The sequence below is a fragment of the Vicugna pacos genome, chromosome 13, assembly GCF_048564905.1.
Source record: "Vicugna pacos chromosome 13, VicPac4, whole genome shotgun sequence".
NCBI classification, from domain to species: Eukaryota; Metazoa; Chordata; class Mammalia; order Artiodactyla; family Camelidae; genus Vicugna; species Vicugna pacos.
Window position 1 is genome coordinate 40,581,574 of NC_132999.1, and position 18,136 is coordinate 40,599,709.

The 18,136-nt window shown below is 48.2% G+C and overlaps 3 protein-coding genes across 5 annotated transcripts in view; 2 read left to right on the top strand and 1 right to left on the bottom strand.

Moving 5' to 3' along the window:
- MTF1 (metal regulatory transcription factor 1) overlaps positions 1-7,941 on the top strand; it is a 35,141-nt gene extending 27,200 nt beyond the window's left edge. For 2 of the 3 annotated variants that reach the window (XM_006212663.4, XM_072974733.1), the window contains exons 8-11: positions 623-719; positions 1,422-2,017; positions 5,715-5,778; positions 7,186-7,941. In XM_006212663.4, the coding sequence (XP_006212725.2) occupies positions 623-719; positions 1,422-2,017; positions 5,715-5,778; positions 7,186-7,613 (1,185 nt within the window). In that variant the 3' untranslated portion in view covers positions 7,614-7,941. The remainder of the gene's footprint in view (positions 1-622; positions 720-1,421; positions 2,018-5,714; positions 5,779-7,185) is intronic. The other variant, XM_015246496.3, reaches the window with a different exon arrangement.
- A 5,088-nt stretch (positions 7,942-13,029) lies between these two features.
- C13H1orf122 (chromosome 13 C1orf122 homolog) lies at positions 13,030-14,201 on the bottom strand. The gene is made up of 3 exons (XM_072974737.1): positions 14,040-14,201; positions 13,747-13,948; positions 13,030-13,505 (listed from the first exon to the last, which is right to left on the bottom strand). Exons 1-3 carry the CDS (start codon positions 14,072-14,074, stop codon positions 13,410-13,412), a joined length of 333 nt encoding a protein of 110 aa, XP_072830838.1. The 5' UTR covers positions 14,075-14,201; the 3' UTR covers positions 13,030-13,409.
- A 98-nt stretch (positions 14,202-14,299) lies between these two features.
- Positions 14,300-17,896, top strand: YRDC (yrdC N6-threonylcarbamoyltransferase domain containing). The gene is made up of 5 exons (XM_072974736.1): positions 14,300-14,691; positions 15,241-15,355; positions 15,479-15,598; positions 17,020-17,162; positions 17,491-17,896. The coding sequence occupies exons 1-5, from the start codon at positions 14,300-14,302 to the stop codon at positions 17,564-17,566; spliced, it is 846 nt and encodes a 281-aa protein (XP_072830837.1). The 3' UTR covers positions 17,567-17,896.
- Positions 17,897-18,136: the final 240 nt, after the last annotated feature.

Here is an 18,136-nt window from a genome sequence, read left to right on the forward strand (position 1 = left end):
TCCTGCCCTACAAAATGCGAATATCATATCATATCGGAATATCAGATGTTATGTAATAACCTTGAAAGGTATTCACAATATATTATTATTACATGGGAAAAGCAAGTTTCAAGAAATAGATATTATACAACACCAGTTTTTTAAAATTTACAAATATTTACCTTTCATTGTTTCTAAGAACAGTTTAGAACTTCAGCTTTTTAAACTTACATAGTTATCATATACAACACCGTTTTTATGTAGAATTTGGTCTTTTAGAGCAAGGATCAGTAAACTTTTTTGTAAAGGGCCAGGCATTCTGTCACAGCTCCTCAGCTCTGCCTTTGTGGTGCAAAAGCCACATAGACCTTCCAGAAATGAACAGGAGTGCCTGTTCCAGGGCAACTTTACTTACAAAAACAGGCATTCAGCCAGCAAGTGAGTTTGTTGATGCCAGCTTTAGAGTATATGAGGAGCTACGTCCTCAGTGTCTGAGGTTTAGGGAAATGTCACCTCGGGGAAGGAGAAGTTAGAGACAAGCATATCCAAAGAGCGTTCTGGTTCCACTGCTCTTTGTCCTCTCGTGGTGAAGAGTTGCTTTCTGATGGCAAGCCTCTCATCTTTGTCTGTCTCTTTGACACAGGGCCAGAATCTCAGCACAGTTTCACCAGCAATCCTTTTTGGACCAATGTTCCAGAAGTCAGATGATATGGCAATTCAGGGAGATCCTCAACAGACAGGTTTGTCATCCAGACTCTTCCTGCTACACCTCAGCACTGGGAACGGGAACCCACAGCTGCTGACACACTGGATAACACGCACAGTGAAACATTTCAGTTCCTTTGAAATGTTCTTTCCATGGGTCAGAAAAGGATAGGTTTTTTCAGTCTAGGTCCATCTTCTTCTTTCATCAAGGGTTTACTTGAGGATCTACTTTCCCTGCACCCTCAAGAGAAGAAGGTCCCTTTTTCCAAAAGCTCTTGTTGGCTTTGAAAAATGGGAGGTTGTAGTGGTGAGCCCTTTCTTCTGATGTGACACCCTGTTCATGAGTGGGTACGATCCGCGAACCAAACTTCAGACACGTAGATCAAACTGTTTAAATGAAAATCTGTCCCTGAAGCTTCACGGCAGTCAGAAATTGTGTTCACTGGTCACGCCAAAAAGGATGTCTAGTCTCTTTTACAGAAAAGTTGTAGGACACTTATTTCTATGGTTAGAGTTGTACTAGGTCTTCACGTTTAGAAAGTGAGGTTGATTGTGAAGCCTGGTACTTTGACCAGAGATGTCATTATATGAAAAGCAGCAGGCTGGCCTGCTAGCAGTGAAGGAATTGGCTCTAACAGACTTCACCTGTCTTTGGTGTAGCCCATAATGACCGTGTTTTTGTGGCTCACATAAGGCTTGGAATATGTATATATATTTCTATTTCTTTTTCTTGCCAGCTGCCTTGATTGAAAGTTTTAATGGTGATGCAGAGTCAGTCAGTGATGTTCCGCCATCCACAAGAAATTCAGCATCTTTATCTCTTCCACTTATACTGCAGCCTGGCATCCCCGAGCCACCCCAGTCTCTGCTACCAGCCTCGGCACCGTCTGCTCCTCTGCCTGCTCCCTCCCTAGGAACTGGTTCCCAGCAAGCTGCATTTGGCAACCCCCCTGCTCTCTTACAACCTCCAGAAGTGCCTGTTCCCCACAGCACACAGTTTGCTGCTAATCATCAAGAGTTTCTTCCGCACCCCCAGGCCCCGCAGCCCATCGTACCAGGACTTTCTGTTGTTGCTGGGGCTTTGGCATCGGCAGCAGCAGTGGCATCAGCCATGGCAGCACCGCCCCACCCACAAAGTACTACTGAGCCCTTGCCAGCCATGGTCCAGACTCTGCCCCTGGATGCCAACTCTGTCCTAACTGGTAATCCCACTATAACCATTACCCCGACTCCCAGCACGGCTATCCTGCAGCCCAGCCTAGTCATGGGAGAACAGAACTTACAGTGGATATTAAATGGTGCCACCAGTTCACCGCAAACCCAAGAACAAATGGTAAGTATTATGTATGCACGGATCCAGTAGGATGACGTGTGTTTCCATAGGTGATGCATTCAGAGGCTTTTACTTCAAAAAAGCAAGTGGCTATTGTATCCACCCCGAAACTTAGTCATTTCCCCCATAACCAAGTGCTGTAAACCCAGGGAATGCTGCGGTCAGTGCGTCCAATAAGGAGGCGGAGAGACAGCCTTCAGGTTTACCTAGCAGTGGGCACTCGGACAGACACGCCAGCTGCAGTCCAATCCCCTCAGCTAGGACAGGGACGCAGGCAACAAATCCTGGAGACCCAGGGGCGCTTCAGGAAAGCCAGTCCTTCTCCAAGGCAGAGTCTAGACCGAGGTGAAGGGACTGATAGGACCCCTCAGAGGGAACCAGACAGCAGCAGCCAAGTCAGAGAAACCCTCTGTGCTCCCAGAGCCCACTGTATGGCCATTTTCTACCAAAACGTTCAGTCTGGATGACTAAGGAGATGACTTGGCCGCTCAGTTGAACACACTGAGGGCCTGCTGTGCACCAGATACCACACAGGGTGCTCTCGGGCACATAGGAAAGTGAAAAGGCCATGATCTCTTTTTCATAAAAACTTATATTCTGATTAAAGAGTCTAAGTGTCTGAAAGAAAGTTAGTTAACTTTACCAGTAGGCAAAGTGTCAGATCATAAAAGTAATAAAAAAATGACAACAGTTGTGATTTATCGAGCCCTTGTTATGTGTATGGCCTTTACAGTGCTCCCTAAGCCCTTTTAAAAATTGAGGATCTAGCATGTGCCAGTCATTACCTTAGCTACCTTATTTTTAGATCTTTTTTTTTTTTTAGGTTTTGTTGAATAGATAATACAGAGAATTTCCGTACACTTCCTATAACCCCCATCCTGCTCCCCAACAGCCTAGTTTCCCCTATTATTAACATCTTGCTTCAGTGTGGTGTGTTTGTTACAGTTGGTGAATTAATATCGGTACATTATTATTAACTAAAGTTCGTAGTTTACCATAGGGTTCACTCTTGGTACAGTGGGATTCTGTGGGTTTTTACAAATGGGTGATGTCATATATCTACCATTAGAATATCCAGAATAGTTTCACCCCCTAACAATCTCCTCTGCTTCACTTCTTTGTCCCATCTCCCTCTCCCCACTCCTCCAGCAACACTGATCTTTTTATTGTCTCTATATGTCTGTATCTCTAAATGTCACCCACTATGCTAAGTACATTTAAATGCGTTACTCATTTAATCACAACAATCCTAAGAGGTAGATAGGATTTTACCACTGGAAAGCTGAGGCCCAGAGAAGTTAAGTGACTAGCCCCAGGTCACACAGCTCATAAGCTGGGATTTGAGCATAGACAGACCAATCCCAGACCCCCTGCTCTTGACGGCTACATTGTGCTGCCAGATGAGGGGTTCAGACTAAAGGCTTGTTGGGTGGCCATATGGGTCAGGTGAGCCTTCAGGTGTGAGTAGAAACTAGATGGAGGAAAATATCTACTAAGTTGGAGAAACTCTGGATAGATGTATGACACCATCAGACAAACTGGAAAGGTAGTTTAGGGCTAAATAGAGCATTCAGACTCCATAAATGAGGTGCCAGGCACCTCTGGAGGCAACCTAATTCCATTTTCAGATGGCCAGGGTCACTGGCAAGGTCTCTCCAGCTTTAGGACCTAGTCTGCCTCCATGTAGTTGGGTTTTGTTATTGTTACTGTTGTTCTCATTATTTAAAATTGTTTTCACTACTCTCATTTTTATTTACTTAGATTTGCTGGTGGCTATGTACGGAAAATGATCCTACTTTCTCATTTATGATAGTGGCATTTTTTCTTTATTTTTTTCTTCCAGTTTTGTTGAGATATAATTGACTACAGCACTGTGTAAGTTTAAGATGTACAGCATAATAATTTGATTTACAGATGTCATGAAGTGATCATCACAGTAAGTTTAGTGGATGTTTCATATAGATACAAAATTTAAAAAATAGGAAAAGATATTGTGTGTGATGAGAGCGCTTAGGACTTATTCTTTAAAAACTTTCAGACAGAACATACAGCAGGGTCAATCTTGTGTATCACATTGTACGTTACATCCTAGTATTTACTTATCTTATAACTGAAGTTTGGACCTTTTGACTGCCTTCATCCAGTTACCCCTACCACCATCCCCGCTGCCCCTCCTCTGGTAACCATGAATCTGATCTCTTTTCCTATGAGTTTGTTTGTTTTTGAAGTGTGATTGACCTACCTATGTTAGTTGCACAACATAGGGATTCAATAGTTTCATACATTTCAAAATGATCACTGTAATAAGTCTAGTTATGATATGTCACCATCCAGAGATTTACATAGTTATTAACTATATTCCTCACACTGTACATTTCATACTCATGACTCATTTATCTTGCAACTAGATGTTTATACTTCTTAATCTCGCTCACCTATTTCTCTACTCCCCTCTGGCAACCACATGCCTCTGTGTACTTTTTAATCTTCTTTTCCTAGATCTGCCCTGAGGAACTGCATGGATCAGCTCCTTCCTTTTCCACTCAATTCATTTTCATGTATTTAAATATGGGTCTCATTTCTCCATCATTATTTTATAGTGTCATTGCCTGTGACTTAGCCAGAAGTTTTCATATTCCTTCTAGATGCATTTTAGAAGCGCTTTTTTTTTTCCTTAAAGGGATGAAAGATGAAGCCCTAAAAAGATAAGACTTGAAGAAAGCAAGGAGGGGAGGGTATAGCTTAGTGGCAGAATGCATGCCTAGTATGCATAAGGTCCTGCGTTTAGTCCCCAGTACCTCCATTAAAGATGAATAAATAAAAATCTAATTTAAAAAATTAAAAATAAAAAAAATAAAAAGATGATGAAAGCAGAACCCCTATAGCCAATTGATTAGGAAGTATACTAAGGTGAGGGGGTGATTTCTGGGCACAACTTTATAGTCTAACTTAGAAATCCTATAAATAGCTAGTGTTTGCTGAATACCCATGATTTGCCAAGGGCTCCACATGCATCACCTCATTTCATCCTCTGGGAGTCCTGGGGGAGATTCTTTGGTTGTCATCCCAATTTTGACAGGTGAGAAAACCAAGACTCTAAGAGGTTAAATTACCTGCCTGACCTCATCAACTAATAAGTGGCCAAGCTTGGACTTGAATCCAGGTGTGGCTGAGTCCAGGGCCCACCCTGGAGCAGCTGCCCCGTGCAGCTTACAGCACGCTGCCCAGGACCTTTGTGGGAGGTCTTCTGCCTATGAGAGGAAGTCCTAGCCCATCCTGAACATGCAGCTTAGTCCTTGAGGGGGGAAAAAGAACTTTCCAGTCTCATAGACATGTTGCAGGGCAGCGGGGAGTGGAGAGCTTAGAGGGGAAGCTCGCCCTGGGGCTCCCTCTGAGGAGACCATCCACTTGAAAAAAGCAGCCTTAGAGGAGACTTTGAGCACATAGAACCAACTGGAATAGGCAGCTGGGAGACAGCCAAGGAATACAGGACAAAGCCAGCTACATTGTCAGCACTGAATGTCAACCAGTGTGGTGACCTCATGTCAGAGTGCAAACAAAACATGGCTTAGTGCAAAAATCCCTGGACACTGAGAGTTCTCTGTCCCCTTGGATGACCATTACAATTGGGAGGCTTCAGGTCCTTGGAGATCTGCCTTATTTGAGTGGCCATAATGTGATTTTTTTTTTTTTCCAGCAGCAAGCATCTAAAGTTGAGAAGGTGTTTTTTACCACTGCAGTACCAGTAGCCAGTAGCACAGGTATGTGATTCTGTGTTAGTTTTAAAAGAAAGTCAACTCTGTGGGCTCCTTGTGGGCAGTTAGTTGATTGTTTCTTTGCCCCCAGTTTTTTAAATTTAAAATTAAATTTATCACATTTTTTATCAGAGTATTTCATACTCTCACAACTCTTGAAAGTTACTGCACTTATGACTTAATACCACATTTAACATTCTGTAACTAGTAATGGCTCTTTCCCTTTCAGATATAGCCTTTAATGTAGCCAAAAAAAAAGGTTTGAATCACAGTTAATGCTAAAGAGAGCAGCTGTTAATTCACTGGACTCTTTTCTAATTACAGTAATGAAACAGCATCTGGGTCAGAGACTCCTATAATGCTGAAAGATCTCAAACTTTTTTTTTTTTAATTGCAGTGTAGTTGACTTACAATGTTAGTTTCAGGTGTACAGCAAAGTGGTTCAGTTATACATATACATACATATATATTTTTCCTCTTCAGATTATTTTCCATTATATGTTATTACAAGAAATTGAGTATAGTTGCCTGTGCTATACGGTAGATCCTTGTCCTTTTCTCAAACTCTTTACCTTATAGATTAAGAAACTCGGACCCTGAAAGATTACTTGACTCCCGCAGTCATAAGTGAGTTTGTGAAAGAGCCAAAGCTAGTTCTGAGGCCTCCTGACTCCCAGTCTTTTCTCCTGCCCCTTGGTCTCTAGCTCTTTTGAGACACACAAAGTCTGTCTGAATTCAGAGTGTGCGTGTGTACAACGCAGGTACGCAAAACCCAGGAGTGTGCATGCACGCAAGGCTGGTGGGGTGCAGAGAGTTACTGACTGTGTATCAGAGGCCTGCAAAGCTAAGCAAGAGATCCTAAGTTCAGAGCAAAGCTAAGCTCAGAGCTCCGGGGCAGGCTGGACTAAAGGGTCCATACAATGTGGAGTAGGTAGCTCTGTGCCAGTGGTCCTCATGCTGGTCCTTAGGTATAAGCCCGCTGCAGACACTACCTGGAGGCATCAGGAGAGGATGCTGGGTGTTCAGAGGTAAGAGTAAGCATTTAGGCAAAGGGAAGAGCCCCTAAGCCGAGAGCTGTGAAGAACCTGTCAGGAGAAGGGAGGTGTCCGCCGTGGCTGGCATGGGAGAATGGCCAGAAATGAAGCTGGAAATACAGGGTGCATCTAAGGTGGTGTGTGGCCTTCCAAGGAAGAGGGACTCTGTCGTGGAGGGGTTGGGGCATGTCAGAGGCTTTTTACCTGAGGAGGAACATGGTCCAGTTGAAAGCAGCACAGATCCTGGAGCGTGGCTTCCAGCCTTCCCGTCCTTCCTGCCTCCATGGTGCTCAGCTCTCAGCTAGCCTTTTACCCTCCTGTCCCTCTTGCCCTCGCCCTGCGGCTACTTGAAGAGCAGTCTCTCTCGCCTCTCTCGCAGGGAGCGCTGTCCAGCAGATTGGCCTCAGTGTTCCTGTGATCATCATCAAACAAGAGGAGGCCTGTCAGTGTCAGTGTGCGTGCCGGGACTCTGCCAAGGAGCGGGCAGCCAGCAGGAGGAAGGGCTGTTCCTCCCCACCCCCTCCAGAGCTGAGCCCCCAGCGTCCCGATGGGCCCAGCCTGAAGCTCCCACCACAGACCTTTTCCCCGCCCCCCATCCCCCTTTCGTCCTCTGCTGCATCCTCTTCCTGTGAGCCAAGCAGTCAAGCAGTGACTCCTTCAGACCCTCAGACAGAAACACTACGTGCCGTGGATATGTCAGAGTTTCTGTCTCTCCAGAGCCTGGACACCTCGTCCAATCTGATCCCCATTGAAGCACTACTGCAGGAAGAGGAGGAGATGGGCCTGACCAGCAGCTTCTCCAAGTGAAAGGCCCAGAAGTGCTCATCTCTGGGACAAGAGGACGAGCAGGGAGCAGAAAGTGCGATGCCTACCATCATGGGGTCAGCAGTTTGAAGGATGAAGGATGAAGAAATCTACTGTTTGAAATCCTCACCTTTCAGATGTATTTTCTCTATTCATATCCCAGGAGCATCCATTTTTAAGGAACTGATCTTTGGAAAAAAACAAAAAAAACAAAACGAAAAAAAGCTAAGTTATAAATGAACTGTTTGGCTGCACTGTATGTCACTTTTGCTTATTGTCATGTGAACTTGGAAGTTAAGGTTACTCGTATGCATAAAAATTCTAAATGAAAGGGTTGTGGTTTCCATCAATCTGATGCTGCCCATCACGTGCACTGCAGTCTTTGTGGTCTGGGCAGTAGAGTTCAGTGTGTCGGATGTTGCTCCTCCTGGTGTGTCTTTTGAGACCAAGGCTGAAGCTTGCTTGGAAGGCCAGATCCTCACTCCATCAGAGAGGGAGGTGGCAAAGGCAGGTCAGACGGTGAGATGGTGAGATGGTTTTGTCGTCTGTGCTTGGTGTCGGTGGAGCTCAGGGTGATGGTGGCAGGTGCCCTGCAGCCAGCTGCAGCACAAACGGGCAGCTGAAAGCCTGGCCTGAGACAGTGGGGATGGTCTGCTTCTTCGCAGGGGCCCTAGGCAAGTTGTTGACTGCTCTCTGTCAATGACACGTGTGCAGAGCAGGCTCCAGCAACACGATCACAGTCTTTGCCTTCCTGGTTCGCTGGCTCTCTCCATTGGTTGGTTGCCAGGACTTGCAGATCACAGTGATTTTTTTTCTTAGGGAACATCCCTGCTCTGTCCTAGCGTGGACACATGGCTTATGGCTAGTTGCTGGTCGGTGGTCTGCCTTCCTTGAATGGTATCTTCTTTCTCAGAGCAGAAGAGCTGCATTTTGCTGATCAGGAGAAGGTGTGGCTTTACCGGAGTTTTGTTCGGGCAGCATGTCATCAGCGGGCCAGGTCTCCTGGTTCCAGGTTCCAGCCAGGCTTTTGGTTGCCCCTCCCGGCTCCACCTCTCACCCCGCGGGATTTTGTATACAGCCTAGTACAGTGCAAAGAAGGATGTGACTTGCTCAGCTTAGTCATATGATTTCTAAACAAACAAAAAAGAAAAAAAAAAAACACAAAGCGATGATCTTCTACTCAGGGTAAAACAAAAACTTCCCCTCCCACCAAAAAGCCTGAAATGTTGCAATAAGTTATCTCATTTGGAATGTTGCATTAAGTTGTGTTATAGGAAAAAAAATTTTTTTTGATTTGTGTGTAGAATTATATCCATCTGTCTGCCTTTGGCTCCGAGTCATTGCCTCTTAAAATAAAACATAAAATACAATCCACGCTAAAATTGAAAGTTTCTCTCAAGTGGCTATATTCATTTAGTCATGCGTGCTCTCCAAGCCCAGAAACTAGGCATGGCCCAAGGTCTAGACTAGGCCTCTGCCTCCCAAGGCCCCTTCCCTGCCTTGAGCCAGGAGCAGGATTCCACAAACCTGGCTGCCCCTCCGAGTCAATGATGTCGGGCAGAAAGCAGCTGTATTTTGCCTTCCTTTCCCAGCCCCTGAGGTAATGAGATCTGCGTTTGTCTCTCTCCTGTTCTCTGAGCCATTACTCAAGGCCAGCCAAGACAGTGTCTAGAGTAGATCATTTACCTGGGAGCCAGACACCCTGCCTTTGACAGGATGTTCAAGGACAGATTCGGACAAGAGGGCAGTGGTGGTAAATGTTACTGCCATGAGAGGAAATGAGCGTAACTTACAAGCAGCTGGTGGTTCTCATTCTAAGAGTCTAGTCGGGAGAATCAGTTTCTTTTTGACCCTCTGCACTCCCCTGTCCAAAAGGCTGGTGGGTTCTGGTGACCACTGACCTCAGCAGAAGTAGATAAGGCAAGAGGAAACTTGTGTTACCACAGTAGGTTCGTCTTCCCAGAAAAGCAACTGCTGAAATGTGGGTTGTCCTTGGCTGTCTTTGGGCCTCGCACCCATAAGAAGCTTTGAGGTAGGATCCTGGCTATTTTCTGTACACCTTCTGAGAGAGAGTAGCATGGTGGGGTCTCAGATTCCCTCCTCATGTGCCCATCCCTAGGCTCACCTGAGATTCGGTTCCCTGGTTGCTGAGTTGGGAAACAGAAGCCCAGGGAAGGCCATTGGAATCACCCATAGTTTAAATATTGCTTCTTTCTGGTTCATCTAGGCTGTGCTTGTGCTGGGCCTGCCCAGGTCAGTGGCTTTTCCGCTGTCCAAAGTTTGGGGGTGATGAAGAAACAGTGTTTAGGTTGACAGATTTTTCTAGTTGAAGTATCTGCCTTTTGAGGGTGACTTGAGTTTACAAGGGGGGTTATCAGATCCAGTCGGCTTTTGAAAAATCAGGAGTGTGCTTAAAATGCCAGCGAGTAGTTGTAAAGGGCAGGTTTACTCCACAGGGTAGGCAGTCTCTCCTTTCCTTCTCTGTCTTCTAGTACCCTCCCCCTCCACCCACCCCCTTCTTTCAGCCTGGCTTTTAGTGCCAAGAACCTTGAAGAAGAAAGGGCTGCTGGCTAAAGTGGAGCCACAGAGGGCCTTTGTGGAGAGTGGTTTCCAAACCTAGGAATGGATGGAGGTTGAGGTTAGAGAAGGTTTGCCGACTTCCGGCAGGTGAAATCAAGCCTTTTTTCTTCCCATGATAACCTTAATCATTTTCACCCTGTAGACTGAGACTTCCAGCTCCCACTGGCATCTCCAGCTCTACTGCCCCTTTACAGGGTGCTAGTCAGCACCAGGAACTGGAGTTCATGGGCTTAGGAGGTGGTAGGAAGCTTTGGCTGGCACCGCCAAACTGCCTTAGTGAATTTGGCCCTGCCTTTCCTGGCAGTCTGGCCAGCCTTGTGGGGGCATCACTAGTTTGACAACAGGAGTTGGTGTCATTCAGCAAACCACCACCACCCCACCTTAATAAGGAGATGACCGTACAAAGCCCAGGAAGGGCTCTAAGGTGTGAAGACCTCTCTGGGTGGAAGCAAGGGACTTCACCACCTCCAGGAGAGTCAGTAGATTGGAGAGTTTTACCTTCAGGGTCAAGGCAGTGGACTGATGGGGATAATGGAGGGTGGGTGGGTTTTCCTGAGAGACTTTGTATAATGCTGAATGTGTCCAAAGGGACAAGTTTGCAGAACCTCATATTGGTATATTACAGAAATAATAAAGTAAAAAAGCACTTTAGGTTATTTTATCTTTAACCCAGTTGCTGCAATTTCTTTGTGTGTGTGTGTGTGTGTGTGTGTATGTATGTGTGTGTGTGTATATATATACATACATATATATACTTTCACAAAGTTTTTATTTTTTGCTCAGAAAAAAAAGTTAAATTGAGGTGTGAAAAGAAAAGCACTTACCTTGGTGCAATATGTGTAGCTTGACGGTTGTTGTCCCATGTGGCCCTGGCCTGGCTGCATTTTTCCACTCGATCAGCCCGTGCTATGAGGCTGTCCATAGGGAAACACTATTATGCATTCTTATCAACTGCTCAATCTATGCAAGCCTTCCCTGTGTGCCCAAGGGCGCCCCCTCAGGCTCTCTGAAGAACTGCTGCAGGTCCTGTTTCCTTCTGCTGACTGAGGCCCTTTTTCATCACTTCTTGGTCCCTTGCCATTCCCCAGACCCTTAACCATTACACAGTGATGCCTGAAAGGAAGAAACAGGTTGTTCCTAGGTAGACACCTGGCACCTTTTAGACTTTTATATTTGTAATCACGTCTTTAAAGACTTCTCCAGAGTCACTGAAACCATTGATTTGTGGAACTGCAACATTATTGCTAATGAATTTACAGTTTTCCTACACCACCAATCAGAAATATGTTTGGGGAGGTGATGGTGGTAGTGGCAGGGGTAGGGTGGAGGGTAACATGAGCCATTTCCATACTGCTCCCCATCCCAGCCCTGTTGGCTCTTCAAGCAAAAAGGCCTCCAGCCTCATTAAATCCAGTAAAGAAAGCTGTTAATAATCTGCTTTAACAACTTTCTTCCTTCCCCCCACTCCCCCTCTTCCCCCTCTCCCCTCTCCATTTTATCTTCAATTCTCAGGCTGCTAAAGAATACAGAAGTTTTAAAATATCCTTAAGCCAAAGCAGACAGAGCTCCATAGATCCAATATGCAAATGGTTCTGCTGTGACATAGATGGGAAATTGTCTATTCCTAAATGCTGGGGAGGGGAGAGGCAACAAAACAGAATTACACATATTTCTGATTGGTAGTCAGTTCAGCCTGTTTCCTCTTGCATATTTTGAGGGGTGAGGGAAAGGGTACCGTGCTTCTTCTCATGCCTTTGGGGAAGCTGATGATCAGTTTGGGCATTTCTCACTGTTACTCCTATTCAAGAGAGGGCTTCTCAGTCTGCACTGAAAAATGCAAATTAAACTGGATCTTTATGTCAATATGTACATAGTACAAGCTTTTTTACTGGAAGCAAAGTTTAAAACCACACACTGCCCTTTTGGTGGTGTGCCTTCTGGGCCTCAAATTGGGTGAAAATGGCATGTCACTTTCTCAGCTCAACGCAGTTTCTACTCGTTTTCTTATGGGGAAATTTTTCATAAAATCTTTTTTCACCAAAAGCCAGGGGTGTTTTCTGCAATACCCTTGTTATCCTCCTAGTGGTGCCAAGAGGCCTCTCTTGCCCTTTTCCCTTGTGTCCTCAGGCCTCCCCAGGGCACTGTTTGACTCAACAGTCTACATCCTTTGTTGTGTTTTGGAGAATGTAGGGGTGGGGGTTAGAGTTCAAGGGTTAGAGTTCCCTTTCCCTGTGAACTCCTAGTCCCTGTTTGGGGAAGGTGGCTGGAAATAGGTTTTTGCTAAATCTCTGGCTCAGACCTTCTGGCCAGGAGAGGCAAGACCCACGAGAGCTTTGTTTTTTTGACACACACTAGTCATTGGCCAGAGGTCTTGGCGACAGTTTTTAAAATCCCAAATAGTTTTATTTGAATTATGTAAAAGCCTATCAAATTTATTTAAGTGTGAAACATGGGAACAACGGACTTCACTGAGCGATATGAAAACGTTACAGGTTCAGTACTTCCAAAGGAAGAAACCTCCAAACCCAAAAAAGAATAAATATGAATTTGTATTTTTGAAGAATGTGAAATAATAGTGTTTGCTTAATTGCTCATTTTGTATAAACTTAATATTGTACTTTAAAATATCTGCTAAGAAGTGAAAATTTAACTTTTTGGAATTGAAAAAGCAATATTAAATACTAATGAAATCCTAATTAAATGCTTATTTAAATCTGGTAGCATCTGTGGCATTTCTTCCCAACCCCACCCATGGTTGACAATTTTCAACTACTTCCCCCTCCTCCCCAGCCATCAAAGTCTTAGAGAGGGGACAGAAAGGAAGGGTCGGTCACCAGGAGAGTCTGCAGGTTTCCTTTTAATCAAGGCTCTGCTAAAAGTGTTCTGTGGGGCTAGGAGCCCCCAAAGCATGAAATGGACATGTAACACCACCGGATCCCCCAAAGCAGGCCAGACCACGCTGGCGAGCACTGTTGGTCCGCCCAAATCCGGGTAATCAGACTGGGTATTCGCTGGCTACATTTCAAAGCTCAGCACTGCCTTCAGCCAGGATGAAGTGGGAGTGAACCCAGCTGCTAGCAGAGCTGCCACCCCAGGCTGAGAGCCAAGTACCAGCCACTGCCTGTGAGGACTGGCCCCTTTATTGTAAAGGGAATTGTTTAGAGTCCAGCCACCAGCCCCGGGGAGGGAGAGAAGTCAGGGCGCCCGCCTCGGGGATGGTCAGGGCTCCGCAGCTCCATCGCCAGTATCCTTTGGAAAGCCACCTCTGGCGGAGACAGCTGGCTGGGAGGGTGCTCCAGGTTTGGCTGAGACGTTCTGGTTGGAGCAGGGGGGAAAAAAGTGAGGCTAGGAGGAAAGGCCTTGGACTAGGCCCCACAAGAGATGGCCACTTGGCATCTGGCTAGCACTTAACTTTTTCAAAGCCTCTCGCCCATTTGAAAGGCGTAGGGGGTAAAGCTGTGGAGGCACTTCCACCCTCCAGGGGAAGCTAGGGCTTAGCAAGTGCGGCCAGTGGGCAGTCCCCACCTCCCAGGCCCAGCTTGGGGTGGCCACTGACCCCGCCACCAGCCGGCTCCGAGCGCCGGCGGCCCAGCTGCCGCAGCATCTCCTCGCAGGCGGCGATGGTGTCCAGAAGCTGCCGCTGCCGCTGCTCCACCGCGTCCAGCAGCTGCTGGGCGCGCTCATCCCGGGGCGGCTGCGGGGGTGGCCTCCCGCCGAGCCCCAGCCCCGCCTTCCCACGGTCCACGCCGGCAGCCTCCCTGCCCGGGAGAGAGCGAGACAGACGGTCAGGGTCGGCGCTTGCGCGGGGTCGGAGCCCCTTCCCCCCCGCCCCGACGGGTCCCCTCTCACCCCCGTGACCAGTCTGAGCCCGGGCCCCATTCCATCTCCGCCTGCGCGGCCCGACCACCGCCCCCCTTTCAGCCGCCCCCCCTTCCCAGCACTGCGCTAAGGCTCCGCAAAGCTGCGCCCCGCCCCGTCCCCACCGGTCTCCTTCAATCCTCCGGGGGGTCGCGGTCCCTTTAAGTTGCCCGGCGCGGAGGTGGGGCCGAGCCTCCCGGACCGGAAGCTGGCTGGGCTCGTCACTTCCTCCCGGAAACGGGCGTGGGCGGATGTCTTCGGTGCGTCCGTGCAGGGGGCTGAGGGCCGCGGTGGCTGCCAGCATGGGGTTGAGCGAGGGGCCGGCGGGCTCCGCCCGGAGAGAGCGTCTCCTTCGCCCGCCGAGCCCCGCTCCGGCGGCGCCGGGGGCTCGGCTGCTGCGGCTCCCGGGGAGCGGGGCCTTGCGGGCCGCAAACCTGGAGCGCGCCGGCTGGACCGAGGCGCTGCGGGCCGCCGTGGCCGAGCTGCGCGCCGGCGCCGTGGTGGCCGTCCCCACTGACACGCTGTACGGCCTGGCCTGCTCGGCGAGCTGCTCGGAGGCACTAAGCGCCGTGTACCGCATCAAGGGCCGCAACGAGATCAAGCCGCTGGCCGTATGCCTGGGCCGCGTGGCCGACGTCTACAGGTGAGGCCGCCCCGACCCGGCCCCGCTGGGGGCGGCACCACGGGAGGGGTTTCCGGTGACAGGCTTGGGAGACTGAGGCGCAGAGAGCGGGAGGGGCTTGTCCAGGCTCACCCAGGAATCCGGAACTGGAACTGTGTATGGAGTACTTAGCGTCTGCCAGTCCTCGAACGAGATCAGGGGCGCAGCGATGAACGAGGCAGGCGGGGTCCCTGTTCTTCTGGCGCTTTTGTGGTAATAGGGGGACTCCCACGGTTTAAGGGAAAAGTGGGGGACACGGTAGCTTAATTTAGTAGGGAGTGCCGTGAAGAAAATACAACACGGAGTGTGCTAGTGATGCAGCTGGCCTCGGAGACCAGAGGCAGGTGGACTCCAAGCCTGGGGTGCTCCTCTGAAGCCCCACTTTCTGCTCAAGCTTTTGGGAGGTGAAGAGGGAAGACAGGCGGTCTCATTGTAGTCCCTGAGGTAACCTCTACTAGATCTGCCTGGAGTCTGGAATTGGACTAGCAGTACTTTTCATTTGGTTGAATTTGTGCCCCTTTTGTTTTCTAGGTACTGCCATGTGAGAGTACCTGAGGGGCTCCTGAACGACCTGTTGCCAGGACCAGTGACGCTGGTGATGGAGCGCTCAGAGGAGCTCAACAAGGACCTGAACCCCTTCACTCCTGTGAGTCAGACTTCCTCCTGTGTCCCCAGGCTCCTTCCGTTTGGCTTTCACTAGGATCCAGGCCAGACCCCTCCCCCACCCCTTCCAACCTTTCTGACGATCCCCTTTCTCCTTACCTCACAGCTTGTAGGCATCCGGATCCCTGATCATGCCTTCATGCAGGACTTGGCCCAGGTATTTGGGGGACCACTTGCTCTCACCAGCGCCAACCTCAGCTCCCAGGCCAGCTCTCTGAAGGTCGAGGTGAGAATTACCCAGTCCTCCACGTGGAAACATCACTAGGTCACAGTTCCTCTGAACCAGAGGGGTGGATGGTTCAGTAGAATTGCCTGGCAGGAGAGTCACTCTTTTGGTCTAATGGTGGGAAGTCTGCCCACTTAGGGTGGGGGAATCCAAAGTAAAGAATCTCAGAAAAGTTTTATAAATTTTGAGAGGTGAGGGGAGATGATATTTTTTCAGTCTTCTTAAGGTTAAGACATGTAAGTATAGTCTATTTTTTTCCCATTTTTGTGAGGGTAGCAGCTGTTGGAGAACAGAGTTAGGCGGTAAGTCTTTATATAAGTCGTTGTAAAGAAACTTAAGACTCTGAAAAGTTAAATCACTTATCCCAGGGACTCCTGGTCCTGTTCTCTTACCTCTGCCACAAGCCACGTCAAAGAAAGGATCATCCTAATCCTGTCTTGGCTGAATAGCTTAGAATGAATGAGGACACAAAGCAGTTTGACTTAGCACACTTCCTTCTTACTGAACTTAGATGTGGAACATAGTAAAGTGATGGGGTTTCCATGCCCATACCTATTGAGAGTGGGTCGAGGGGCTTTGGTGAGAGCCCAGTGTCCCTTCTTATTTTCAGACTGCAAGCTTTACTTGGTCCTGGTGGCTATACCCTAGGCAGTAGGGGTGGTGAGTCTTACCTTTTCGGCAAGTAGTTGACCCATCCAAGATAGTAACTGGTATTTATGATCCCCCATCCCAAATTCCCAGGTGCAACTGCCACTGCAGTGTCTTCATGACAGGTTGGGGTGGGGAGTGGTGCTCTGGCTCAGTTAACAATTCAGTCCACAGTTCTGAAGGGAAAATCTTGCCCTAGCTCCAGGCTTGGGCACGGATGACATGCACTTACAGAGTCCACCCAGTCTTTCTCTCCTACCCTGATCCAGAGTTATACTGAGATCTAGGATCAGAGTGGTAGAGCTGGAAGGACCGTTAATGACCATCTAGTCCAGCCTCCTTCTTTTACAGCCCCAGGTAAAGTAACTTGCATACAGTCACACACAGTTTTGATGGAAAGTTGAGGGGGGAGCCCACAGCTCTGGACTCCCCGCTAGGACCCTGATCATCGCATTTATAATTCCTGAAGTATAGCAATATGGGGCATTTCCTCTTGGCATAGCAAGGTTTTCTTTATGCTCTAAATACATGTTACTTGGGGTGCTAACCTAGGGGTTGGGGCTCCAAACCTCATAGGATGCAGTGTCCTAGGTGCAAATGCAGTGTCCTTGCTACAGGTGACCTTAACTAAATGAGGTTCCTTCCCCTGCATGGAGGAAGATGCCTCCTTTTTAGAGCTATGTGGCCTTTGTCTTACTAATGAGCCCTGGGCAGTATGACAGTGTTGCAGATGCCAGGGGTAGTATCCATGCTCTTTCTCTCCCTCTTCTCAGGAATTCCAAGATCTCTGGCCTCACTTGTCTTTGGTCATTGATGGGGGACCAATTGGGGATGGCCAGAGCCCTAAATGCCGACTAGGCTCTACCGTGGTTGACTTGTCTGTACCTGGAAAGTTTGGCATCATTCGTCCTGGTTGGTGAGTCTCCTTTCTGTGGCACTGGGATAGGATTTGAGGGAGGCTAGCAGCTGGGGGAAAAAAAAGGAAAACAAAAGCAAAAAAAAAAGCTTTGATAACAAGTTGTCACTCCTGTCTTGCCCCGAGGTGAGGGTAGGCAGGTTTAGAGAAGTGGTGGGTGGAATGGAACTAAGTTTGCTAGCCTTTGCTGGATTTTTCAGGATTCATCAAGGGTTTGATGAACAGAGCATAGGAAGATGGAAGAGTTTAGAGGTCCCTGGTCGCCAGACTCTGGCGGGTCCCAGGCTTTGAAAAGTCAAACCCTAACTGTCCTCCATTTCATCCTCAGTGCCCTGGAGAGCACTACAGCCATCCTCCAGAAGTATGGGCTGCTCCCCTCACCCTCACCCGGATCCTGCTCCTGAAGCTCCTGAGGAGGGAGGGCCCAAGGACTGGTGCTGGACACTATGTGTCTGTCTTCTGGTGGCTGGCAAGGCCTCATTTGCAGAGGCCGCTGGGGCTACAGTGTTACTAGTCTGCCTTTTCAAGGCAAAGTTTCTTTCCCAACACTGCAGACCCGGCCTCTGAAGCTGCTGGTTAAGCTCACACCTTGGTTGGAGAAGTTTGATGTATTATCTGTAATTTCATGTATCAGCCAAAAGCTGAATAGACTTGAAGAACATTCCCAGGAGGGCCTTGTTTTGATAAGTTTCTTCTTCAGATTTTTGAAAAATAAATAACAAATTTGGAATCAAGTGAGAGCCTCTTCTCTGGTGGGTGGTGGCATTTAAGGCCCAAGCCAGTTAAAGCACCAGCTGGTGTTTTTAAAAGTCTCAGGTGACCAAAGGCATGAGTCTCTACTCCTAAAGCGGGAAGCAGGTCAAGATACAAGATTGCAGAGCTTCCTGTGAACCAGGGGTCCAGTGCTGTGCTGTAACTGCCTGGCAGAGGCGTCATTTTGTTTTAATGGTGGGAAGTAAGCTCAGCTGGGGGGA